Raw genomic sequence first — 24,060 nt, forward strand, 5'->3', positions numbered from 1 at the left:
CAGGCATGTGTATGGATGTCCTGTCTGTATGTGTGCTTGGACCCATGTGCTCATGCCTGTGTGTGCAGACGGCAAGCTTTGAGCTCAGAGCTTCTCAATGCACTCGGACTATGTCTAGGCGTTCTTAAGTCTACAGAGGGGGCAGTCTCTCAACTCCACTACATCACTGCTTCTAACCTCAGGCTAGTAATTCTACTTTATCAAAACCTTTAGAAAACCAAAAATGTGTTATTAGAGATCAGAAGTTTCCACAGAACTAGTAAGGATAGCAACAGGAAGAGTCCTGAGACCATGAGAACCCCTCAAATACACACCCCTCCATGTTCTAAAGAGCCCTTCCCAGCATACCTTTTGATTGTTTTTAATAGCGTCTTCCTCTCTATACTCGGATCTAACTAGGTAACTCAGGCTGGTTTGAACTCAAAATGATCCTCCTGCTTCAGCCTTCCCAAACACTGGGATTATAGGCATGAGCCACCATATGTAGATTTCCCACTATCTCTCATAATTCTTACAACTCCCTGCAGGGCAGCTTGGCATTATTTCAGCATAGACCAAATCAGCAAACAGGCTCGGAGAGCTTTGAGGAGCTGTTCAGATCTCCTGATTCCCAGGAGGGCTTGTCCTCCATTACTGACTCCACCCCCCCACATTCAGCTACTCTCTTATGAATTACAAGAACTTTTCTTTAGTTAGGGTCTCACTCTATTTCCCACATTGCCTAGTTGCCTTGAATTCTTATCCTCCTGCCGTAGCCTCACACGTGCTGGGATTAGAGGAGAATATCCAATACCTGGTCTGTCTAACTCTTTAAAGGATTTTAAGAGTTTTGACAGCCGTGTGTGTACAGAGCATATTGTGGCCACACTCTCCAACACTTCCTTTCCTTCCTCTCTCAGGCTTGCTAATGCTCTTCTTGAGATTTTTATAAAGAGTCCCTGTAGGCCCTGCCAGCTCTGATGGTCAGTCTGTCCATAGTTAGGGCTTGACTTACAACTTCATCACTCTTAGGAATTATGTTTCACTGCTCTTCAAAGAAAAAAAAAGATCCAAAGTCTCTGTAACAGCCCTTCCCCCCCCCCCCCCCCAAACCTTACCTGATTAGGTCTCTCTTTCACCTCACTGTCCTTAGCCCACACTCTTGCTAAATGTGCTTAGCCACGGGAGCTCTCCTGCTGGCCCAGCCCTCCTGCCCAGCCAGCCCCAGTGCTTGGAATGCCCAGTGTCTGCTTCTCCTGACACACACACCCATTCTCTACATCCAGGCAGGTCCAGGGAATCTCGAGGGCCCTTTCAGACTAAGTAACGCCCACACAGTCTCTACTTTCTCTTACTGTTTTCTTTCCATCTCTAGTATTTTCTGGTTGTATTCATTAGAAATTAAAAAAAAAAAAAATGACCTGGCTCCTCTTCTATGCCAGTTAGTTTTCTCCCTGCTGTGTCAAAAATCCTTGACAGGGACACTTCAGGAAAGCAGGGAGGTCTAACTTCAGTTCTTGATTTGATTATGATCTGTCGTGGTGAGGCTTGGAAGTGGGAAGGTGAATCAGATGGTCCCATTGCATACGTAGTCAAGAAGTAAAGGTGGGGTGGGGGAATGCTGGTACTCAGTCAGATTTTTCTTTTTTCTTATTTTTTAAACCCTCCATTTTATCCAGTCTCGGGCAGTGGGCCATAGGTTGGAGCTGCTGGCATTCAGAGCGTGTCTTCCCCTCTCAGTTAAATCTCTCAGGAAACACTCTCTAACATTCGAAGAGTATCCCTTTGTGAGGCTGGAGCTAGTCAAAGTTGATACCGGAGATTAACATTGCATCTTCCTAGGAAGTCCTTGGAAGTAGAATCACTGTAGAAATGGCCACTGTCTAGATTACAGCAGCACACAGAAGGCTGGTCTGGATGAGCAAATGGACCCTGGGCTGGGTCCCCTTCTTCTAGGCTGGTGATAACATCTCCAACTCTCAGGTTTCACGGTTTCTGGTTTCAGAGCTTTTGATTGTCATCTTCATGTGTCAACAAGCAATGCCTCTTAATTCTGTTTTCTTCCTTCCTCCCTTACTCTCAACTTCCCCTTCTTTCAGCCCATTTTCTGCCTTTGATTTTGGAATAGTGAGTTTTTCCTCAGAATATGCTGGAATCTAACAGACTATCACGTTGCCTTTTGAGGTTTAGAACTCAAGACAGCAGAAAAACTTTGGAATGACCTTGGATCCAAACTCCAGTGCTTACACTCATAAACAAGCATTTAAATACTGAGACACCTCCTTAGTCCTATTTTCTTATTTTAAAGAATCGAGAAATAAATCCATTGGCAGATAATTAGAGCGTAAGATAGTTTGGGTGGGAACGAGGATTCCCATAGACATGCTGTAAGAGGTAAGATGGACCGTCAGCTATGGGAAGAGTCACGATGCAGCTACAGCCTGCACTGGCCATGAAGAACATGTAAGAGGCCTAGCAAGCCCTTTCTCCAGGGCCCAGGAAGAACGAGAACCCAGCAGGAAAGGGAAGTGGTGTAAACCGTGTATTACATCTCGTGTGAGCTGTAAACAGCAATGTCTGACGCTCATTCTGGTTACCCAGGGCAAGTTTCAAACACCAGCTTTGTCAACCACTGCCCAAGTGACCCTGAGAAAACAACTAAACTCAAAGGTCGGCATGTCTCAATTTCTCTTTCCAGCTAACAAGAAAATAACTTTCTACCAGCCAAGAGCAAGGTAAGGATCACATGTGTGGTGTGTGTGAGGACTGAGCACGAAGGATGTATCCAGCAGCCAGAATTTATTATTATGTTACTCATGTTAGTCACACGCACAACTGTTCCATATGCTTCCTTTCTTGCTGAAAGCAGTTTGCAGCATCCAGGGCATTACCCATTAAGCTTGGGAAAACAGCCTTCTCTTTCAAGAAACATCTCGATTAATATATAATTATCTCCCCTGACTTGCATTTACCTAAGAGCCATATTGCTTTTTGCCTCTGCATTTGAGCCACTCTGAGATCTTGACGTGTCTGGGGAGGCAACCTAAAATGTTTTGAGCCATATACAGTCTCTCTAATGAGTTCAGTGCTCTGGAAATTTGCAAAATGTGTGGATAAGCAAGTAGAGACAATTTCCTGAGCTTACAAGCTTAGATGGATGACCTCCTGCCTGGCCAACACCATCTCTTAGGACCATCAGCTTCCAGCACACCTCTCTGCAGAACCTGCTGGTCACCAGAAACACCTGCTGCTGCTCCTGGACACTCATGACTAGAGAGCCACACATGAGGGAGAAAGAACAGAAGGCTGTGAGCAAAAGAATCTGCTTTTTCTTTCCCAGTGGGACATTTTATGTAGTGGCTCTCTTCACAAGCCACGCCACACGTTCTAGATGAGCTTCCAAAACAGGATTTATTGAATTCTAGGCCGTGAAAGACAAGGTCTGAGTCTTAAAGAAATAAAACAAAACAGAGTAACAACAACAAAAACTCTAACTCTCATGTGATTCTAAGATCATATTATATGCCTTTTGGGTAGCTGGGAAGATTCAGTATAAAAAGAAAAGTGCCTGGCATCAGGTAGATGCTCACAACCTATTACTTACACTTAAAATTTTACTTCAGTTGAAGTTAAAAAGAAAAGGGGAACAGGTTTTGGAAAGTCTATGCCTGTGGCCAAAGGCATAACCTTAACACAAACAGTGGAGACAAAGGCAAATCAAAAATGTCTTTCAATCAAAAGCCACGAAGGAACCCAATGGATCAGTCTACTGAGTAAAATACCAATAGATTTTGTGATTCTGAATCACTCCCCAATACATGCCTCTCTCTCTCTCTCTCTCTCTCTCTCTCTCTCTCTCTCTCTCTCTCTCTCTCTCTCTAAAATTGGGCCAAAGCCTGAAGCTACGAAGAAAAAAGACTGAACGTAAAAGATATGTAAATACTTACGTGACCTTTTTGAGAATAAAATTAACAACTAGAAAAAATAAAATGAGGCCTGGCCCTGCAGTGAACTGGTCACGTGAATGATTAGAGTGTAAAAATTGGTGCTTGTCACAAAGATCTGTACACTCACCAGAGGGGCTTAAGGACTTTTCATGCACTTCCTTGAGCATCACAGCAACCCCACGAGGCGTTATTGGCCCCATTTTCAGTGATGAATCACAGACTGGTTAAGTGGCTTACTAGAGTCACACAGCTAGCACCAGGTTGAGCTGGCATTGCTCAACTAATGGTCTGATTCTTGGGTCTGCATTTCTTGCTATGGTGATATGTAGGGTGCTGCCCAGAACCATATCAATTACTTTCTGATGCATTTTACACTCTACCTCCGTGGCATCCTCATCGCTCCAGTAACCCAAATTAGAAACCATGGGGTTACTAGCTATTCACCATTTCCTGTAATATTTACAGCCAACCCACTGAATTCTGTCTGAGTTAAAATATTACCTCTGCTTTCCCATTCTGGTTGTGATCCCTAACTTTAAGTTTTGGGAACTTGAAACTCAGCTGGTTTTTTTTTTTTTTTTTTTTTTTTTTTTTTTTTTTTTTTTTTTTTTTTTTTGCCTGGCTCTGCTCCTAGACCTGGCCAACAAATAGTGGAACTGAGTTAATAAAAATCCTGTGCTTTTCTAGGTATCGCTTTCAACATCTACTCTAGCAAAATGCATTAGGAAACTAGCTGTGAGGTTGACTGCTAACTCTTGAGGAGAGGGAATGAAGATGATGGGTTAGTCCTGGAGATACACAATGGCTAGCTGGCATCATGCCCAGGTCCGGTCTTCATTGGGAGGTAGTAGCCCTCTGAAGAAACAATGTGCAGAGATCTTGGAGGCTCTCTGAGACAAGAATGTACTATGCCTCAGGTAAGACCCTGCAGAAGTAAGGTCATCCATGAAGAATAAAAGGAAACTCTGTATTGTGAGTCATTATTCCTTTCTTTCTAAAGGCCCAGAGGAGCAACACAGAATTTTTGTCTGAGATCACCGGATTTGTTTTTCTCTGGCTGAAGGGAAAAATGCTTTATGACAGCACTCTTTCTGATGGGATAATGTGATACTCGAGATTATTATAAAAAGTAAGGCAAGTGAACATGTGCAGGAACTGAGTAGGTATTCGGGGAGTGGGTGGGGTGGAGTGAACTGGGTGATAATTACCAAAGCTGGCTGATGCATACACTGGACTCGCAGCCTCACTGTCTTTTCTCTACAAAGTTAAAAATACCAATTCTCTACAGACAGTAGAGAATTGTAGTCTACTACAGTCTGGGGAGGTGGATGCGGTAGTCATCCCAGGAAGCAGTTTACAAGTAGATTGATTCCTTGCTTGAAATCTACAGTATCCGTTAAAGATGCACTTCATTACACACTTTAAGAAGATCCTTTCGACATATTTAAACCCAAAATAGAGTTCATTTTTTCCATCCAACAGTTAATAAGCAGTCAAAACACAATTTCATGGAAACACTTTTTTTTTTTTTTGGTCTGATTTTGTTTTAAAAGATCATGTGGCATAGCAGGATGGTGGTGGCTCATGCCTTTAATCTCAGCACTTGAAAGGCTGAGGCCTCTGAGTTCGAGGCCATCCTGGTCTTGAGTTCCAGGACAGCTAGGACTACACAAAGAAACCTTGTCTCAAACAAACAAACAAAAAACAAAAAACAAAAAAAAACAAAAAAACCCCACAAAAAAACCAAAACAAACAAAACTAAAAAACAATCAAGCAATCAAACAAACCAACCCACAAAAGATCAGGAAGGGTTGGTGAGGGGTCAACGGCTCAATAGGTAAAAGTGTTTGCCATGCAAACCTGATGACTTGACTTCAATCCCTGGAACTCAGTGTTGGAAGGAGAGACCAACTCCAGGATCCTCTGATTTCTACGCACGCTCTGTGGTATGTGTGTGTCTGATGTAGTTCTGGGCTGAGGATGCATGCTTTTTGACTGCTTCCCTGGCCTGTAGGAGTCTTTGGATTCATTCATGAGACCTTGGATTCAGCCCCCAGCACTACAGAAAATAACCAACCAACCAAAATAAAATAACCATTAAAATAATCATGGGTGATTGGCTGTTCACAGGCAAGACTAAGATCCAGGGGCAGTCTCCCTTTCTGCCAAAAATAGCTTTTCAGAATTCAGAGATTTATTTTTCCTGGATTATGGAGGAAAACAAGGAAATGATTTTTACAGCATCTGAGTCAAGGATGCTACAAACTGTGCAGTCATCTCAGACTAGCTCCAGGTTCTAGGGTCTATGCACTCAACAAAAACATGGTCAGGGCAGTGTGGGCTCAAGACTCTTTTTCTACCTGTGTGAACATCATCAAATAGTCTAACCACTTTTACCTATGTTTCCTTCTTGAAAGCTGGAACGAGCTTGGTGGGTGTTGTTTGTTTGTCTGTCTTTGTTTCTGTTTTTTGAGACAGAAGGAGAAATGAAGAAATTCTGATCCTGCTGCCTCCACCTCCTCAGTAGTGGGGTTACTAGATTTTTGGGTATGTATTACTTGGAACTCACCATGTAGACCAGGCTGGCCTGGGATTAAAGGCATGTACCACCACATCAGACTAGACATTTTTTTTTATTTGTTCTCTTAATAATCTTGAGGATTTCTCTGAATGTTCAAGGTAACTATTTATGTACAATAGTCTCTATAATCAATCAAAAGAGGTAAATGAGACCTTCTGGCTGATGTCATCAGAGAGAAGTTGTTTTGTTAGAGGCCAAGGAAGATGTATTAAATTGCCCATCATTTAACATTCACGGAAGGAAGCCATGGTAGAAAACAGAACTAATGTTTGCTTTCTGCAGTACTGGTTAACTTTTCAGTTGTAAGGCAGTTGGGCTTGGTTTTTCCTTACGGAAGAATTTAATTGCTAGTCACTGACCATATTTTAACTGAGAGTGGAGAGGCAGAAAGGAGGGGAAGGAGACCCACAACCTTTGACAGCCAAGGCAAGTTACCTGGGCTGTGGCTGGAACTCAGAGAGCCACTCTAGTGTCTCAGAGAAGGTTGTCATGCAGCCAGCAGTTTTCCTGCACGGTATGGCGGGACCAACAGAACATAGCACAATGCCATGGTCCCTATCCTCTTCTAATGAGCTCATTGGCAAGGATGCCATGCGTGGAAGGGAAAGAATAACTCGCATGGGTGTTCCTGCAGAAGGTACGGGGTGTTGTGTTGCTTTATCAACACAAAAGTCACACGGCTGGCAAGTGTTTTGCCAGGAAGAGGATTTGATGGTTCTTTGGCTTTCTCCTATCTCATTCTTGATTCACGACCGGTAAAGATTTACTGGACTAAGGGTCCTAATTTATGTAAAATTAAAGATTTTTCTGTAGACAGAAAAGAATCTTCTGAATACCTCACGTCGGCAGGGAAGGAACATCATGTTTAAGTGGCATCCTTTCTCTAAATCATGAAAATAATTTCTGAAGATTCTCTTGCTGAGAAAGAGAGGAGGTGAATCCTTTTGACTTTGAAAATGCTGTTCCCATATGTTTTTTTTTAAAAAAGAATTATATATTTATTTTGTGTATATAAGTACACTGTCGCTGTCTTCAGACACACCAGAAAAGAGAATTGTATCCCATTACAGATGGTTGTGAGCCACCATGTGGTTGCTGGGAATTGAACACAGGACCTCTGGAAGAGCAGTCAGTGCTCTTAACTGCTGAGCCATCTCTCCAGCCCCTTCCCATATGTTTTAACACCCAACTGTATATATATATATATTTTTTTTTCCTTGACAACAGGCAAGACACAACCCTCTCCTTTTCATGGCTTGACACAGTTACCATATGTAGGGAAAATCATGGTTTCAATGATCAACTAAATCTTTTATTTGATAGTCACTCTGAAATTCTGTGTTCAGTTTCTCTTGTGTGCTACCCAACATACGCTCCAGAGTCATGATAAACACAAGAGACTTAACTTCAGAAATTGACTGTTCTTTTTGATTTGCAAACTAATGATCACTGATTGGAAAGAGGCCAGGCTAGCTCTTGGCATCAGAACAGCACTCTGTCAGTCAAAAGGCATCGGACCAGAGAGCAGCTGTAAAGAAACAGTACCATCAACAGCAAATGAGACTGTTGTCTTCATTAGAACAAACTTGTGTGACTCTTCACTTCCTGAGTCTGAACAGTGCCTGCTCTCAGGCAGATAGCAGAGAGGAAATGTGAAAGGTAACACTTGGTTTCTCTGACTCTTTGGTAACAGGAAAAACAGTGAGAAAAAGTGTACTTACCAATGTCACAAACTTCAACTCCTTGGCTTGGCCTGGGTCCAGGTAGAGAGAAAGCAGGAGCATGAAGCCAAGGCTGAGGCTGGCTGTCCAGGGCAGGTGCAGAGGGACAGCTCTCATGCTGGGGGAGAGGGAGCTGCTTCTGGCAGCTGTAGGAGGTGCTGTGCTTCAGAAGCCTTCTGGAAGGAAGTGCCTATTTAATCAAGGGATTGACAGGAAGGCGGAGCCACATTCTTCCCTGGTAGGATTGCAAGAAGGGTGGGGCAGGGTTTGGCATGCAAATAATGCCAGGTCACTTGTGAGGTTCAGATCAGCCTCCTCCACTTCAATTAGGACCCAGAGCAGGCACAGCTCACGACCTCGGCTCCTGCCCAGCCTTCTCATTTGCTTTCAGCTCATCTTTATCTCTTCCATAGCTGGATGGTGATGCTTGGCCGCAGCCTTTGGGAAGAAATCCTCCCTGCTTCTGGAAGGATTAGGATTCAGCTCAGTGTGTGAGGAAGCCTCAGTTGTGGGCATGTGTTGACACGAAGAGGCTCATTCTCCTGCCAAACGCTGTGTCTGGTCTTCAACTCTCCTGTAGCCCATAAAGGTGTTTTTAAAGTGGCAGGAAGGCCGAGTATACACGGAAGATTTTCCCCTCTGTGCCTTCAGGCATTTGGGATCACTGGGATCATTCACAGCAATGCAAAGCTGGGTTTAGAGGCCCTTGAGAAGGAATACACGCAAGCAATAACAAAAAAGCTCACAGATTCCCCCCACCCCCACTCCCAGCTCCTGTGAACAGTACGAACTGAACTCCTTGGGTCACAAACCAAAACCAAATAGCAACAAAGGGACAGTCCATCAATATTACAATCGGGATTAACTCGAGCTGGAGGGTAAGATAGGTATGGAAGTGAATTTGATAGAAATACTTTATGTACATGTATGAAAAAGGCACAGTGAGACCCATTATGATGTGTCACCAACAGGCTCATAACAAACATTAACAAACAAAACCAGAAAACAAACAAGCAAGCAAATCCAAAGAGGACCACACTGCTTTGCTGTATTGACAGTCATGAACTTCGGTGGTGATGAACCTTTCGTTCTGGGGAAGACACTCGACAAGCCCTTGACTCTAGCCATGACCTCACTGGGACTCTATGGAAGAAGATGGTATGCACTGAAGAAAGTTGGTTTTCTCTCTCTCTCTGTGTGTGTGTGTGTGTGTGTGTGTGTGTGTGTGTGTGTGTTTCTCTCACCCTGGCAGCCTCACTACAGGAAACAACACAGCTGGAGAGGCACAGTGAGGATCTGCCGGCAGGTGACGTGGGCGGAGAGACCTGCTATGATGTTTGCTCCCCGAGGACAGAGGGAGCACAATGGTTTGCCCACAACATCCTCAACACTTCATCAAATTTACCTGGACGGCTGGGTTGCACCTCCATGTGGTCACAGGAAGCCTGGAAGTCGGTGTGTGGGAGGGCTGTGGTTCTTCTGGCATGGGGAAGATAAGAATTTGTGTATGTGTGGTAGGATTATGCATTTAGGTTATTGTATTCTCCACCAAACAGTTGCGTTATGATGTTCACCGAGTGCAAGCCTGAGAAGATCGGTGCTCCGCAAAGGGGGTGAAGACGGAGACTGCCCCGCATTGTGGTTCGCAATGCCCGCTGCCATAACCTCATGAGTTTAGACACGTGCTTCCCAGTTTGTGTCGCGTCGCCGTTTTCGAACATTGTGAAACCCTGGGGAAGTGAAGCATCGCTGCAAGAAATAGGTCACTGGGGACAAGCCTTGAGGTTTTGTAGCTGGGCACAACTCCCGGCTCGGGCTTCCTGTTCTGTCAAGATGCAAAGAGTCTTAATTGTGTAGTCCTGTCACAATGATGGGCTGTAAATCCTTACTTCTTAAGCTTATATCAAGCTTTTGTCTCTTGGGTGGCTTCCTGACAGGTAACTCAGCACAAGCACAAAAGCAACTAGAACATCCAGGCCAGGGCAGACTTGCCGTATTGTAGAAATCCCTGCAGTGTTCATGTGGTAACAAAGGACTCTCCGCCAGCTACAGTTCACACAAGCTTGCTTAGCTCGGAACACTTAGCTACTTCTGGATCCCCAATTCTGCCGAGCATCCTAAATTCTCAGGTTTCAGCCTCATTTCTCTTTCTGTCTCCTTCCTTGTTCCACACTTGGGTCCTGCTTGTAACTATTGTAATTATGACCTTTGCCCTTCCTGATAAAAGCTGTAGTTCAATGAACTGTTTCATAAACTGGGTAAACATTATCTCCTTTGGGCTTTACTCTCCCTCTCCAAACAATAACATTTTAAGTAACATGAAATATTAGCCTTTTTTTTTTTTTTTTTTTTGTCAAAAACTGCAAAACTTCCATTTACCACAAGGGATACAAATGTGTTTATCTTCTACACCTTGTAAAACCTTTATGCAAACGTTTTAATCCCTCCACCCTCAACAGGTAAGACTTTTGTTTATACAAAGGCCCTGCTGCACCCCCAAACTTAGCCCCTCCCACCTCCTGCCTTCCTTCATTTCCTTCCCACAGATTCTTTTAAAATGAGGCAATCAAGGAAGGCTGTGAGGTTGGACTCCAACCAATGGAGAAAAAAGACAGTCATCATATGTGTTACAATAAAAACCAAAGGAATGTCCAGGTCCCATGTGCTTGCTCTCAGCTCTCATGCTTTAGAGAGTGGCACACGCTCTCATCACAAGTACATGGTTACCTGCTCCAGACACTTTAATTGTTTCTTGTTTGTTTTTTCCTTCCTTCCTTCCTTCCTTCCTTCCTTCCTTCCTTCCTTCTTTCCTTCCTTCCTTCCTTCCTTTCCCCCTCCTCCTCATCCCCCTCCCCTCCTCCCCCTCCCCTCCTCCCCCCTCCTCCTCCCCCCTTCCCTCCTCCCCCTCCCCCTCCCCCTCCCCCTCTCCCCTCCCCTCCCCTCCCCCTCCCCTCCCCCTCCCCCCTCCCCCTCCCCCTCCCCCTCCCCCTCCTTCTCCTTCTCCTTCTCCTTCTCCTTCTCCTTCTTCTTCTTCTTGTGTGTGTGTGACCTGAACTTTCTTAAAGACAGAACCAGGGAAAAGACTTCTTGAACCAAAACATCTCAAATGCAATTTCTGTTGACTTAAATAGACAGCTTATATTTTGCTTCTATCAGAGTCTTTATTAATCTTAGACTTTGACCATCAAGCTATGAAGAGAGAACAATTAAAAATTATACATGTAGAGGACTGGAGTCATGGCTCAATGCTGTTTGCTGTTCTTTCAGAGAACCTCAGGTCTATTCCCAGTATCTATGGTCCATAATCACTTGTAACTCCAGCTCCAGAGGATCTGATGCCCTCATCTGGTCTCCACAGGTATTCCCACATACATGGCAAAGACAGACAGACAGACAGACAGACAGACAGACAGACACACACACACACACACACACACACACACACACACACAACTAATAAATAAACAAGTTTAAAAGACTGGCTTTAAGGGTACTGAAGAGGGACTTTGGAACACTTGTTCCCACACCCCCCATGGGAGAGGCTGATTAACATTCCTCAGATCACATGGAAGGGAACCCACCTGAGGGTGGGGAAGGCCCAGAGCACAGAGACACATTCTGCAGGACGGAGCAATCCTTGCTACCTACAGACAAGGGAGGTCCTTGCCACCTCATTTCCCAAAGACCAATCAGTTTAAAAAGTCACATTGTTCTGCCAACCACATTGTGCCTAATGGCTGCTGCCCTAAGGCCTGTATAAAAGCTCACTGACTGAGCAGTACAGGGTGGGGAGGTGGGGAATGTGGGGGAGGGGGGTCACTTCTCCTTTTGGGATGCAGGATGGCCCCAGCATGCTGAAACATTAAAAATTCCTCTTGCATTTTGCAGCGATCTCTTGTCTCTTCATGGTTCACTCAGGGGGTCTCCGGTAAACTAAGGCTCTGCTTGCTAGAGTCTTACAGCACCTCCTTCACGCACAAGCCTATACATGTACACAAATACACAATTTGAAAAGTTTTAAAAATTTAAAAAGATTGTACATGTAGAGCCTTACAAACCCTAAATACCATGAACTTGAGTCTGAAAGAACATCAAGAAAAAAAACCCAAACACAGTTTAGACCCTCCTGTGGAAATGTTGGGGAGAATCAGGGGTAATGGGGTATAGAAATATGAGTGAGAAATTTCCAGAAAGCAGCTGTGATTTCAAAGGATGATTGACTGATTAGAACTTCCCTGATGTGTAGAAGTTGGAATGTTGCAGATCCAAAGCAGGATTGTCTTGGATTAACGTTAGCCCCTTTAGCAATTATTTAGTGTCTACCTCTGTAGGTAAGGTAACATCCTTTGACTGTCAGGTAAGTCCTTTGGAATGTATAAATGGACCCTCACATCCACTAAAGTAAGTGCTAGGTCTGTCATCAGATAGCATCTGACGCCTAAAGTGGAAGCTTCCTGGCTCCATTCTAACGCCTACTTCATCTTCCCACCAGTGAGTCTGCAAAGTGTCTTATGCATGGCTTTCTTCACTTTGCCTCTATAAAGCTTCATGAAACTGTTGGAACCTGGAATTTGGGGCAATTTAAAACTTTTCTCACTCATATCTGACTCCAGAATCTCTTATCCTTTTTGAGTTGAGAGTTATGGTTTTTGCCTTATAAGTGAGGTTCGTAAAAAAATTAAAAGATGCAGCCGGGCAGTGGTGGCGTACGCCTTTAATCCCGGCACTTGGGAGGCAGAGGCAGGCGGGTTTCTGAGTTCGAGGCCAGCCTGGTCTACAGAGTGAGTTCCAGGACAGCCAGGGCTATACAGAGAAACCCTATCTCGAAAAACCAAAAATAAAATAAAATAAAAAATAAAAGATGCTTTTCTATGAGCCAAGGCCAGCAGTGGTTTCCCATGATTAGAATGTAATACAGTCAGAATCACGTGTCCTATACTACTGTTTGTTTCTTTATATGTTGAATGCTAACCTCTGGTTAATGTGGCACTAAAAAGTCTCACCAGGGGAACAAGTTGGGGCTTTTTGGAAGGCCTACACTCAGATACAAATTTGCATACAGGAAGCTCATTAGTGAGTGCTCTCATGATCACCAAGAAGAGGGGGGAGAAAAACAATCAGGTCTGGGCAGAGGGAGAGCTGAACTGCAATGTTAATGAAAGTTAAGCAGCCCTGCTGGGTGTTTTAATGACCTTCCAGTTGTCCAGGAAGGGAGTCAAGGTTATTTTTACCTCTGAACTAGCCAGGTTTCTAGCCTAGTCCTGATAGGGAGGGTGGGCAAAGTAGGGTGAAGGTGATTCTTTTGACAAGGCTGGCCTCAGATAGGTTAGGAATTGAAGGAGGTGAAATGACTTCTTAAGATCTGAAGAAGATGGGCTGAGAAGATGGCTCAGTGAGTAAAGGTGCTTGCTGCCAAGCCTGATGACTTGAGTTCGGTTCCCAGAACCCACATGACAGAAGAAGTTGTACTCTGGCCTCCACACAACAAGCTGTGGCATACATGAAAATCAAATGAATGAACACACAAACAAATATATAAAAGATCTGGGAAGAATTAACCCAGAATATGGGTGCCGGGGTGGGCATTTGGGTGATGAAACACAAATCTGTGGCAATGAATAAAAATTTATAGGAGAAACCATGATGGTCCTAGGTAGATGAAGGGCCATGAAGGCCTTGAATGTTCTGCTGATGGGCACATGGGATGGCGTGGGTGGTTATAGCTGTTCACCAGGCTGCCTAACCTGTCTGAGTGCTGATAGTCTTCACAATGCTATTATTGGACTTAGCACCTTATAGACTTCTGGCCAGTGATAGTATTGATTAGCAATACTGTGATTATAAAGGCAAATTACTACATCTGCACTTTGGTCTGATGTGAGCTGTTTCTAGGCAACATTTAATGTAAGGTGGGTTTAACATAGGTGTTCTGCCTGTAATCTAGCTGTGTGTATGAGTGCATGTGAATGTGTGTGAGTGAGCATGTGTGTGTTTTGAGTGTGACTACAGGTATGAGTGTGTGTGTGTGTGTGATTGTAGATATGTGTCTTTTCTCCTGTCTGTAACATAACATACATTTTTGTCATTTAGTGTTCTCAAGTGTCCCCACATATGATGTCATCAAAGTAAGGAATATATCCCCAGGGAGCTCATTACACAGGCAAGCACATTCAAAGAAAAGAAACTAGTAAGAATTTTATTATCTTTGTTTAAGTTTAAAGAGGGTTTGCCAGTGGGAATTTGTTTTTATAACAGATGGTTTTTGAATTTGGTAGTTTTGGGCTGTATGAGGAATAAAACATCGATACATGTTACAGCATGGAAGGACCTTAAAACTCTCCGAGAAAGCAGCCACCAAAGATCACACACATACTTGCATGATTCTACTTACATTAAATGTCTCAGACAGGAAAGTCTTACGAGCTAGCAAGTAGTTTATTAGTCTTTGTCTGGGCAAGAGAAGGAGGTGTCAGATACTAGGATTAGAGTCAAAGGCCATATGGTCTCTTGGGCCTTGTGACAATTCTCTGGTGCTTGCAGTACTCTGAATATCCTAAAACCACTGAACAGTTCACTTCAAATGGATGAATTTTATGGTATGTATGTAATATGCCAATAAAGGGGCTATGCAAAGGATCCAGAATACAACCAATGGAGAAGGACTTGTGAAAATAATTTAATGTGCTGCCAATAGTCTGCTATTTCATAAAAAGATGGTAATAGGAGCATGTGTTAATAAATAAACATATTTTGTAGAGATATAGCACTGATGGAAATCACAACTGAGTGAGTTGGAAGAACAGTGATCCACACTGGTACATGACAACCTAGGATCTTAAGGTTGTCTATTGCTTTGAAGCACATAAACACAAACTTAGTGGCTTAAAATGACCTATAATTATCATCTGACATTTTCCCTGGGTTAAGAGTCCAGGAAAAGCTTTAAAAAGGGCTTTGCTTGAGGACTCTCACAAGGCTGCAATTCGGAGTCAGCCAGGCCTGGGGTCACCTCTCAGGTCAGGTGGTTGTGGGTGAGATTTGGTTGCTTCCTTGTTCTCTGGATCCGCCCCATATGGTGGTGTGGTTCTCTGGGTGCACCAGCCCAGAAGGCAGGAGAGGATCATCAGTGGTCATCTTTTCAGTAATTCTTAAATGTAAAAATCACCTGGGAAGCTTGCTAAAACAGGTTCATGGTTCTCCCAGGAATTCTGGTGAGTAACTGCCAGGGCTTAGCGATGCCTGAGACAGAATGAAAAATGTCAGCACTATACATCCTGTCTTCACTTAAAATGGATGAATGGTCCTCCTGGGTTGTTTAAAACCAATTTTTAAAAGTTTGTTCAGAGGACAACTTTCAGATGTAGGTCCTCTCCTTCCACCAGGGGGTAGCAGGGATTGACCTTCTCAGGTTTTCAGGCTTGGTGGCAGGAACCTTTGTCCATGGAGCCATCCCACCAACCATAAAATGTCCACCTCTATCATTATCATTATCATTACTACTACTATATGTTCAGAGTCTGATCATTTATTTGTTCCTCTTAAAACCTTGTTTTTGACTGAACTGAGACTTAGTAGTAGAAGCTCTCAGCAAGGATAGCCTCTGTCTCTTGGGAATCTGTTCCTGGTGTTTCTCTTTAGCTTCTTCCATTCTCTTGCCTGTAAGTTTAGCATATTCCACAGCCTCTTTGTTTCTTTTAGCATGCTCTTTCTTCAGAGCAATATGTAGGTGTCTGCACTGCAAGACACAGGGAGAAACAAGACGCTGACTCATGGGTGCTTTGGCTCTGGGCTTCTTTCCTTCTTGGTTTAGGGACTTTCTGAGAGCACACTGGTGGACATCATTTTCTTTAGAGAGACTGGAAGGGTGTTGGGGCTTGGCTAGCTTTTTGGGGCCCTCAAACTGTTGAGGCACAGTAGCATCTGTCTGGGAATATCTGTCCGTCTTTACAATAACCAACTTGAGAATACTCAGATGGGCACATACATCACAATACATCCACAAAGAGACTGGCACTTCTTCCCATCTCTTTGAACCATAACAAGAGTGCCCCTTATTCAACAGTAAGTGCACTCTGCCATTCATCAAGATGCTTGCTTCATGGGGAAACCTCATTTGTCATTCCCACCATGGATTCTGACCACGTCAGCCCTCCTCTCTCTTCACTCAGAGCATCAGCAGCTACTGTGATCGTGTTCCTCAAAGAAAATATGACAATTGCATTCATCGCCCACTTCAATGAGCCTCTGATAGCCAGTGGTTAGGAACAGATACTTAGCTTCATCTTGATATGGTCTACCACCACAAGAAAGAGGACCCATTAATTTAAAAAAAAAATATTTTGTTAAAATAGTCACATTGATATTAGTTTTTTTTTTTTTTTTTTTTTTTTTTTTGACATCCCTTGAGTGTGATGCCCAAAGTGAATGGCTCACTGACCTTCCTCTGATTTCCAGCTGTGGCTCTAATGTTTGGGAGACTGGCCATAACTGCTTCTGTTTCCCTTTGAGATAAAATGATCTAACTTTTCCTGATTTTCCTCAACAAGGAAAAGCAGGCTTGGGTGAGATGAAGCAGACGTTGGGTAATTGTTCTGAGGCTCCTGAAGGGAAAGGGACAATCTGCTTTGATCTCTGAGGCTGAGCAAAGCTGACTTCAAGCCACCCTCCTCCCTGGACTTTGCCTACAGACAGCTGTCCTCATAAACTTTCCTGTTCATAATAAAATGATCCAAGTACATTCTAAACCTTATCATTATACCCACAGATAAGTGTAGCTACCTGCCCCATCCCTCACTCCCAGTCAAAGAAGCATCTCTTTATAGCAAATAGAGCCCATTACAGGAGACTACAACTGGATATAGTGCAGAGATCAACGGATCATGGGAACCCAGACCCAACTTATACATGTACATCACAGCTCCTGCATTTATGGTTCAGGGAAGGTTGGTAAAGAGGACTGGAAAGACCAAGATCTGATCTGAAGCATCTCTCCTAGAAATGGCTTTATATGCTACAGCGACAACATCAATAGACAAGCTAACGGGGAAGGGGAAAGCTCTTACTATGTCCCACCCTAGACAGAGAACTACAGGCAACTAGTGACGGCTGAGAGGAGAATTAGCCTTTCCCAGGGATGAGCTGCTAGTTGGCAATCCAATACAGAGTGGTCATCCACATACACACAAACAACAAAAATTGACTCCGCAGGTTGTATTTATATATTTGTGGATGTTTACACACACACACACACACACACACACACACACACACACACAAACAAACAATACTAATAAAAGAAAAAGAGATCAATCTGAGAAAGGAGGGAAATGAAAAGAGTTAGGGGTGGAGGTGGGAGGAGCTGAAGGGAGGAGAGGGAAAGTGATATAATTATATTTCAATTAAAAGTGTATGAGAATAGGTCTTAGTAACCTGAGGGAGGGAGCAGAGCTCACGGTGATATCATGTAGGAATTCTGGAGACACGGATGGAGTTCCACAGCTCTGACATTGTCATGCAGGAACAAACATTCATTCACTACTGGGTGGAAAAGTAAAGCCCTTTCATCTTGCAGCAGTTCATCTTGAGTGCCATGAAAGGATCTGATGCTTGGAACCACAAGGCAAATATCCTCTCATTACTCCAACCTATAATGAAGCCTTATAAACCTCGACAAAATCAGAAAAACCTTAAAATGTCTAGCAATTTAAAAAAAATTGCGAGACAGTCCCATACAGCACGGGCTGGCTTTGAACTCTGATCCTCTGTAGCCAAGAGTGACTTTGAACTTCTGATCCTCCTGTTTCTGAGTCCCCAAATGTTACAATTATAGGAGTGAGCCTCCACACCCAGTTTACACTGTGGTAAGGATTGAACTCAGGGCTTCAGTAGGCAAGTGCTCAGTGGTCTGAGCTACCTTCTTACCCCTAAAATATCTGTGTTTAGTACCTGCTATTCTCATTTGGTTATTGGATACCCACAGGCATCAGAATTTAGGCTTTCCAGAACCCTTCTGTTACGTCAGAAGCTTCCCCAGCCATCTCTATTATACAGCCTGGTTCCTCCCCCATCCTCTTGGCATGGAGAGATAGAACTATGGGGACTCAGCACAGGTAATAACTAGCTCCAGGGCAAAGCTTCCCTTCTGAAACAGCTGATGTTGGAACGTAGGATGGCATGAGAAACAAATCTAATTTGATAATCTTAAATGAATATTGTGGTGTGAATGAAAAATGTCCCCGCTAGGCTCCTGTGTTGTAGATTTGACTCCTAACTAGTGGTGCTCGTGTGGAAGGCTGTAAAAGCTTTTAGGCAAGAGAGCTGGCCAGGAAAAATGGCTCGCTGGAGGCAGTCCATAATGATTTTATAGCTTGGCCTCCATCTCTTGCTGTTTCTTTCTGTTTTGTGAATGAGGCGGCAATGTGACCAGCTGCTCCTCAGCCCTCCCTGCCCTGATGGACTGTACTCTCAAACTGTGAGCCAACAAAACTTTCCTAAGCTGCTCCTTGTCACGTATCTGGTCACAGCCATGAGAAAAGCAGCTGAAGGAAAAGAGGAGCCGAAGCCGGGGGAGGGCACCAGTGATCAAGAAGAAGGTGGGGAGATGAAGTGGGGTGGATATAATCAAAACGCGTTGTTTATGTGGATGAAGTTCTCAAAGAGTAAAGAATTAAGAAAAATAAAGAAAACAGGGCTAGAGAGAGAAGTTTCAGGCATCAAGATCACTTGTTGCTGTTTATAGAAGACGCAGGTTCGCTTTCCAGCGCCCCCCCCCCCCCCCCACGCACATGGCTCACATCATCCGTAACTCTGGTTCCAGGAAATTCAATGCCCTTTTTGGACCTCGACAGTCATTAAGCATGAATGTGGTACACATACATACAAAGGCAAGAAAAATGATCATGCATACTAAATAAAATAAATTTTTAAAAGTTTAAAAAAAAGAAAAGCAACTAATACCGTAAGCAAGAAAATTCTGCGTGTAACTGCTCAAAGGGAAGAGGAGGACCAGTGAAGGTGTGGAAAGAGCGTCACCAGAGTCCGTGTCACCAGAGTCCGTGTCACTACAGTCCACGCCACCTGTCTTTCTTCTGCAGTCTCCTTTCTCTAGCTCTACATCTTCCAAGGGAAACAACCAGAACTTGCTCGATCCTGAAGAAGAAAGGGCTTCTTCTCCAGTTAAAAACTTCCAGGAAGAGGGAAGAGTCTTCATTTCTCTGCCTTTGCTCCTTGCTCCTGCCCCCCAATGTCTCCTGTCCAGCAATCCATCTCCCCCACCCTCTTCACTAAAATTCACTCGAACGTTCGCTAAGTGCTTACATCATACACCAGGCACTGGTCTCAGTGTTTGGAATATGGAGGCAAACAAACCCTTCCGGGAAGCTCACATGTCGGGAGAGACAGAGAATATGTGTGTCAGAACTACCCTGAGGACAATGACACAAGGGAGTCAGCCAGGAAGTTGGATTACTTTAGTTAAGCAGCCAGAGAAGTTTAAGGCCCAAATGAATAAAAAATCACAAGCCAGCTGGAGCTGAACGTGCTGGGGAGAACAGACAAGTGTGAAAAAGTGGAGTGAGGGTGTAGCATCTGAGGGAAGATGAGCAGGCCAGTGTGGCTGGAGACTTGTGAGCTTGGGGAAGAGCAGGGAAGAGCAGGAGGAAGTGAGTGGGCAGGTCAAACCACACAGGGTCTTGCTTGCCACAGGGAGGAGTTTACACTCACTCTTCATGCAGCAGGAAGCTGAATGAAGAGTTCTAATCGAGGGACGTCCATGTGTTAAAATGTCATTGCTGCTACTTATGGAGAAAATTTTAGAAACGAGCCAAAAAAAAGAGATCACGGGTGGCCAGGAGGTTCTTATAGTGGCGGGGGGGAAAGATGGTTGTAGCTGGAACTGAAATGGACCTGAAGGAGATAAGAAGTGGAAAGAGTTTAAAAATATGCTTGAAGGAGCTGACCAACATTGGGTGTGAGATTCAAGAGAGAAGGTTTTTAGAACAGTTTTGCTCATGGTCTCTAGATGGCCACCACCATTCTAGATTCAGCTCCATCCTTCCCTGAGTGCTGTCTTCTCCTGGAGTAACACAGTGGGAACTGAGGAGAGGACTCTTGAGATTCCAGTGTCTATCCCAACTGCAGGGCTTGTAGCCAACGTCGGAAGTAGGAGGAAGTCATGGAGACTGAGACCCCAACCTACAGGGTCTGATACCGCCTATAGAAAGACCAGCTGGTGCCCACTAGGAATGATTGCATCTTTGCCAACCGTGACAGCCATGGCTGTTCCTTGTTTGCTGCAGCTTAACAACAGGGAACAGCTGTTGGCCTTTTCCACTTCCTGTCCATCTAGACAGTGGTAGCCCCTCCCCCACCAGCTTAAGAGCCCAGTTCCGCCAGACTGCCCTGTACTTCAGATCCTGATCAGGGGTTACAGATTGTGATCTGTACTTCTGACCAACCAGCTATTACAGGGCTTCCCATGGACCTTTCCTTCAGTCTGATTAATTCTGCTAGCATGGCTTAGAGAATTTGGGGAAATGGTTCTGTTGACCCATGTATTAAAAAGATGTTAAGATAAAACCAGAGACACTGGAACTAATAGAAGAGAAGTTGGGGAAGACCCTGGAATAACTAGGCACAGGGGAAAAGTTCCTGAACAGAACACCAATGGCTTATGCTCTAAGATCAAGAATTGACAAATGGGACCTCATAAAATTGCAAAGCTTCTGTAAGGCAAAGGACACTGTCAAATAGGACAAAACAGCAACCAACAGACTGGGAAAAGATCATTACCAATCCTACATCCGATAGAGGGCTAATATCCAATATATACAAAGAACTCAAGAAATTATACTCCAGACAACCAAATAACCCTATTAAAAATGGGGTACAGAGCTAAACAAAGAATTCTCAACTGAGGAAATTCGAATGGCTGAGAAGCACCTTAAGAAATGCTCAACATCCTTAGTCATCAGGGAAGTGCAAATCAAAACAACCCTGAGATACCACCTCACACCAGTCAGAATGGCTAAGATAAAAAACTCAGGTGATAGTAGATGCTGGCGAGGATGTGGAGAAAGAGGAACACTCCTCCATTGTTGGTGGGATTGCAAGGTGATACAAGCACTCTGGAAATCAGTCTGGCGGTTCCTCAGAAAATTGAACATAGCACTACCTGAGGACCCAGTTATACCACTCCTGGGCATATACCCAGAAGATGCTCCAACATATAACAAGGACATATGCTTCACTATGTTCATAGCAGCCTTATTTATAATAGCCAGAAGCTGGAAAGAACCCAGATGTCCTTCAACAGAGGAATGAATAAAAAAAAAAGTGATACATTTACAATAGAATATTACTCAGCTATTAAAAATAATGAATTTGAGAAATTCTTAGGTAAATGGATGGAACTAGAAAATATCATCCTGAGTGAGGTAACCCAATCACAAAAGAACACACATGGTATTTACTCACTGATAAGCGGATATTAGCCCAAAAGCTTGAAATAGCCAAGATTCAACTCACAGACCACATGAAGCTCATGAAGAGGGAAGACCAAGTGTGGATGCCTCGGTCCTACTTAGAAGGAGTAACAAAATACTCAAGGGAGCAAATATGGAGACAAAGTGTGGGACAGAAACTGAAGGAGGAGCCATCTGGAGACCATTCCACCTGGGTATCCATCCCATGTGCAGTCACCAAAGACAGACGCTGATATGGATGTCAGGAAGTGCATGCTTACAGGAGCCTGATATAGCTATCTCCTCAGAGGTCTACCACAGTCGGACATATCCAGAGGCAGATGCTCACAGCTAACCACTGATCTGATCAAGGGTTCCCAATGGAGAAGTTAGAGGACTGAAGGAGCTGAAAGGGTTGGTGGCCCCAAGAGGAGAGCAACAATATCAACCAACCAGAGCTCCCCAGGATCTAATCCACCAGCCTGGGAGCACATAGGGAGGGACCATGACTCCAGCTGTATATGTAGGGGAGGATGGCCTTGTCGGGCATAGGTGGGAGAGGAGATCCTTGGTCCTATGAAGGCTGAACACAGAGCGGGGAGGAATTCAAGGGTGGGGAGGTGGGAGTGGGGGGTAGGTGGGGGCATACCCTCACAGAAGCAGGAGGAGGGGGGATGGGATAAGGGGTTCCTGGGTGGTGGGGGGAATGGGGTAAGGGGATAAAATCTGAAATGTAAATATAATATCCAATAAAAAATAAATAAATAAAAAGATGTTAAGAAAGACCATCCAGCTGGAGGAGAAGGCTAGGTGTGATTGAAAGGGGTCAAGCAGGACTTCCATGTCCCTTCTGGGTGCATTAACCACTAACTGCAGCTCAATGGTTCTCCAAATTATACCCCTTTTCATTGTCTTGTTTTATGAAGCCTTCAGTACGGGGTTACAGTTGATTTCAGCACTCACCATCAGTGATCAACCCAATCTTCAGTCCCTCTTCCTTCTCTGTGGTCTAGGGGACCAGGACCTGAGCATTAAAATCTTCCAGTCTTGTTGCGTTTCTGGCTGGTTAGTAACCACCTTTGTATATTCTGGGAAACTTCATGGATTTTTAAGAGCTTTCTGTCAGGCACCCCTTCCTTCAGGAAATCACAAAGGTTCTGTGGTAGCCACTGGAGTCAGTGATCAGCCATTGGAATGGAAGATTTACCTAATGCTAGGGAGCTTCAGCTCAAGATCTGAGGTCGGAGCCAAAGCAGTTCTTACTCTACGTATAGCAGAGCTGCTGTGCCCGCAGCTTCAGCTGGAAACAGCTGGGTCAGGGCAGTGGGGATGTTTCCTTCTGTTTTGCTGCTTTATTCAGTGAGAACACTTTTCCCAGAGTGCCAACTGTCTTCCTCTCATACTTCACTGACTCACATCACACGCCAGCATCACACCTGAACAAACCATTATAGGCTGGAGGGTCAGTAGTAGCCACTAATAGACTTATACACCCACCATGACTGAACCTTAAAAGATGAAGAGGCCCCTGTGGTTTTGCCTGGTATCATAACAAAACGAAACTTCCTCATTCTCCTCCTGTCTTTCTCCCTCCATCTGTCTGTCCCATCTGTCTGTCTGTTCCTCCCTCTGTCCCTCTGCCCCTCCCGCCCTTTCTTGTCTTTCTCTTTCTCCCTTTCTTCTTTCTTTCCTTCCTTCCCTCTTTCCTTTCTCTCTCTCTCTCTCTCTCTCTCTCTCTCTCTCTCTCTCTCTCTTTCTTTCTTTCTCTCATTCTTTTCTTCTTCCTGCTTTCCTTTCTCCATCTCTCCCTTTGTTCCTGTCTCTTTAAGACAGTCTTTTTAACTCCGTATCTTATACTATATTCTCAAACTCATCAGGGGCCTCTTGCTTCAGCATCTCAAGTGTTGGGATTCCGTGCTTGAGCCATGTCCAGCTAAAATTTAGATTTTTATCAAGGAAAAAAATGAGACAATTTAGCAATTATTCAGCAATAATTCAATAACACATATGTTAGACACAGGAGGCAAAGCTTCAGAGAGACACAAGTCAATCATATTTATTATACCCTGGAATCAATCGTACTACCCTGGTTCTCAACCTTGGCCTCACATTGAAATTATATGTCAGAAGTTTTAAAAATATATCTCTGTGTTTAAGTAGGCACTAGCTAATTTTTAGGGGCTCTGAGATAATTGGTGCAGGCTGGGCACCCAGATTTGTAAACATTCTCCCGATTCTAATGTGCCTCAAGTTTCGAGAACCACTTGCTTACTATGTGGTTCACTCAGTTGAAGGCTTTCTAGGCGAGGTGTTGATTTATTTAATAGCTACATGAATCATGCAAGACAGGCACTGAAGACTCTCTCTGGGAT

The 24,060-nt window shown here is 44.1% G+C and overlaps 1 protein-coding gene and 1 pseudogene across 1 annotated transcript in view; both read right to left on the minus strand.

Moving 5' to 3' along the window:
- Acp3 (acid phosphatase 3) overlaps positions 1-8,373 on the minus strand; it is a 45,848-nt gene extending 37,475 nt beyond the window's left edge. The window contains exon 1 of the mRNA XM_034484457.2: positions 8,229-8,373. Coding sequence (XP_034340348.1) covers positions 8,229-8,345 — 117 coding nt within the window. The 5' untranslated portion in view covers positions 8,346-8,373. The remainder of the gene's footprint in view (positions 1-8,228) is intronic.
- Positions 8,374-15,753: 7,380 nt separating this feature from the next.
- Positions 15,754-19,086, minus strand: LOC117693671 (small ribosomal subunit protein eS6 pseudogene; annotated as a pseudogene).
- Positions 19,087-24,060: the final 4,974 nt, after the last annotated feature.

This window comes from Arvicanthis niloticus, chromosome 21, assembly GCF_011762505.2.
Source record: "Arvicanthis niloticus isolate mArvNil1 chromosome 21, mArvNil1.pat.X, whole genome shotgun sequence".
NCBI lineage: Eukaryota > Metazoa > Chordata > Mammalia > Rodentia > Muridae > Arvicanthis > Arvicanthis niloticus.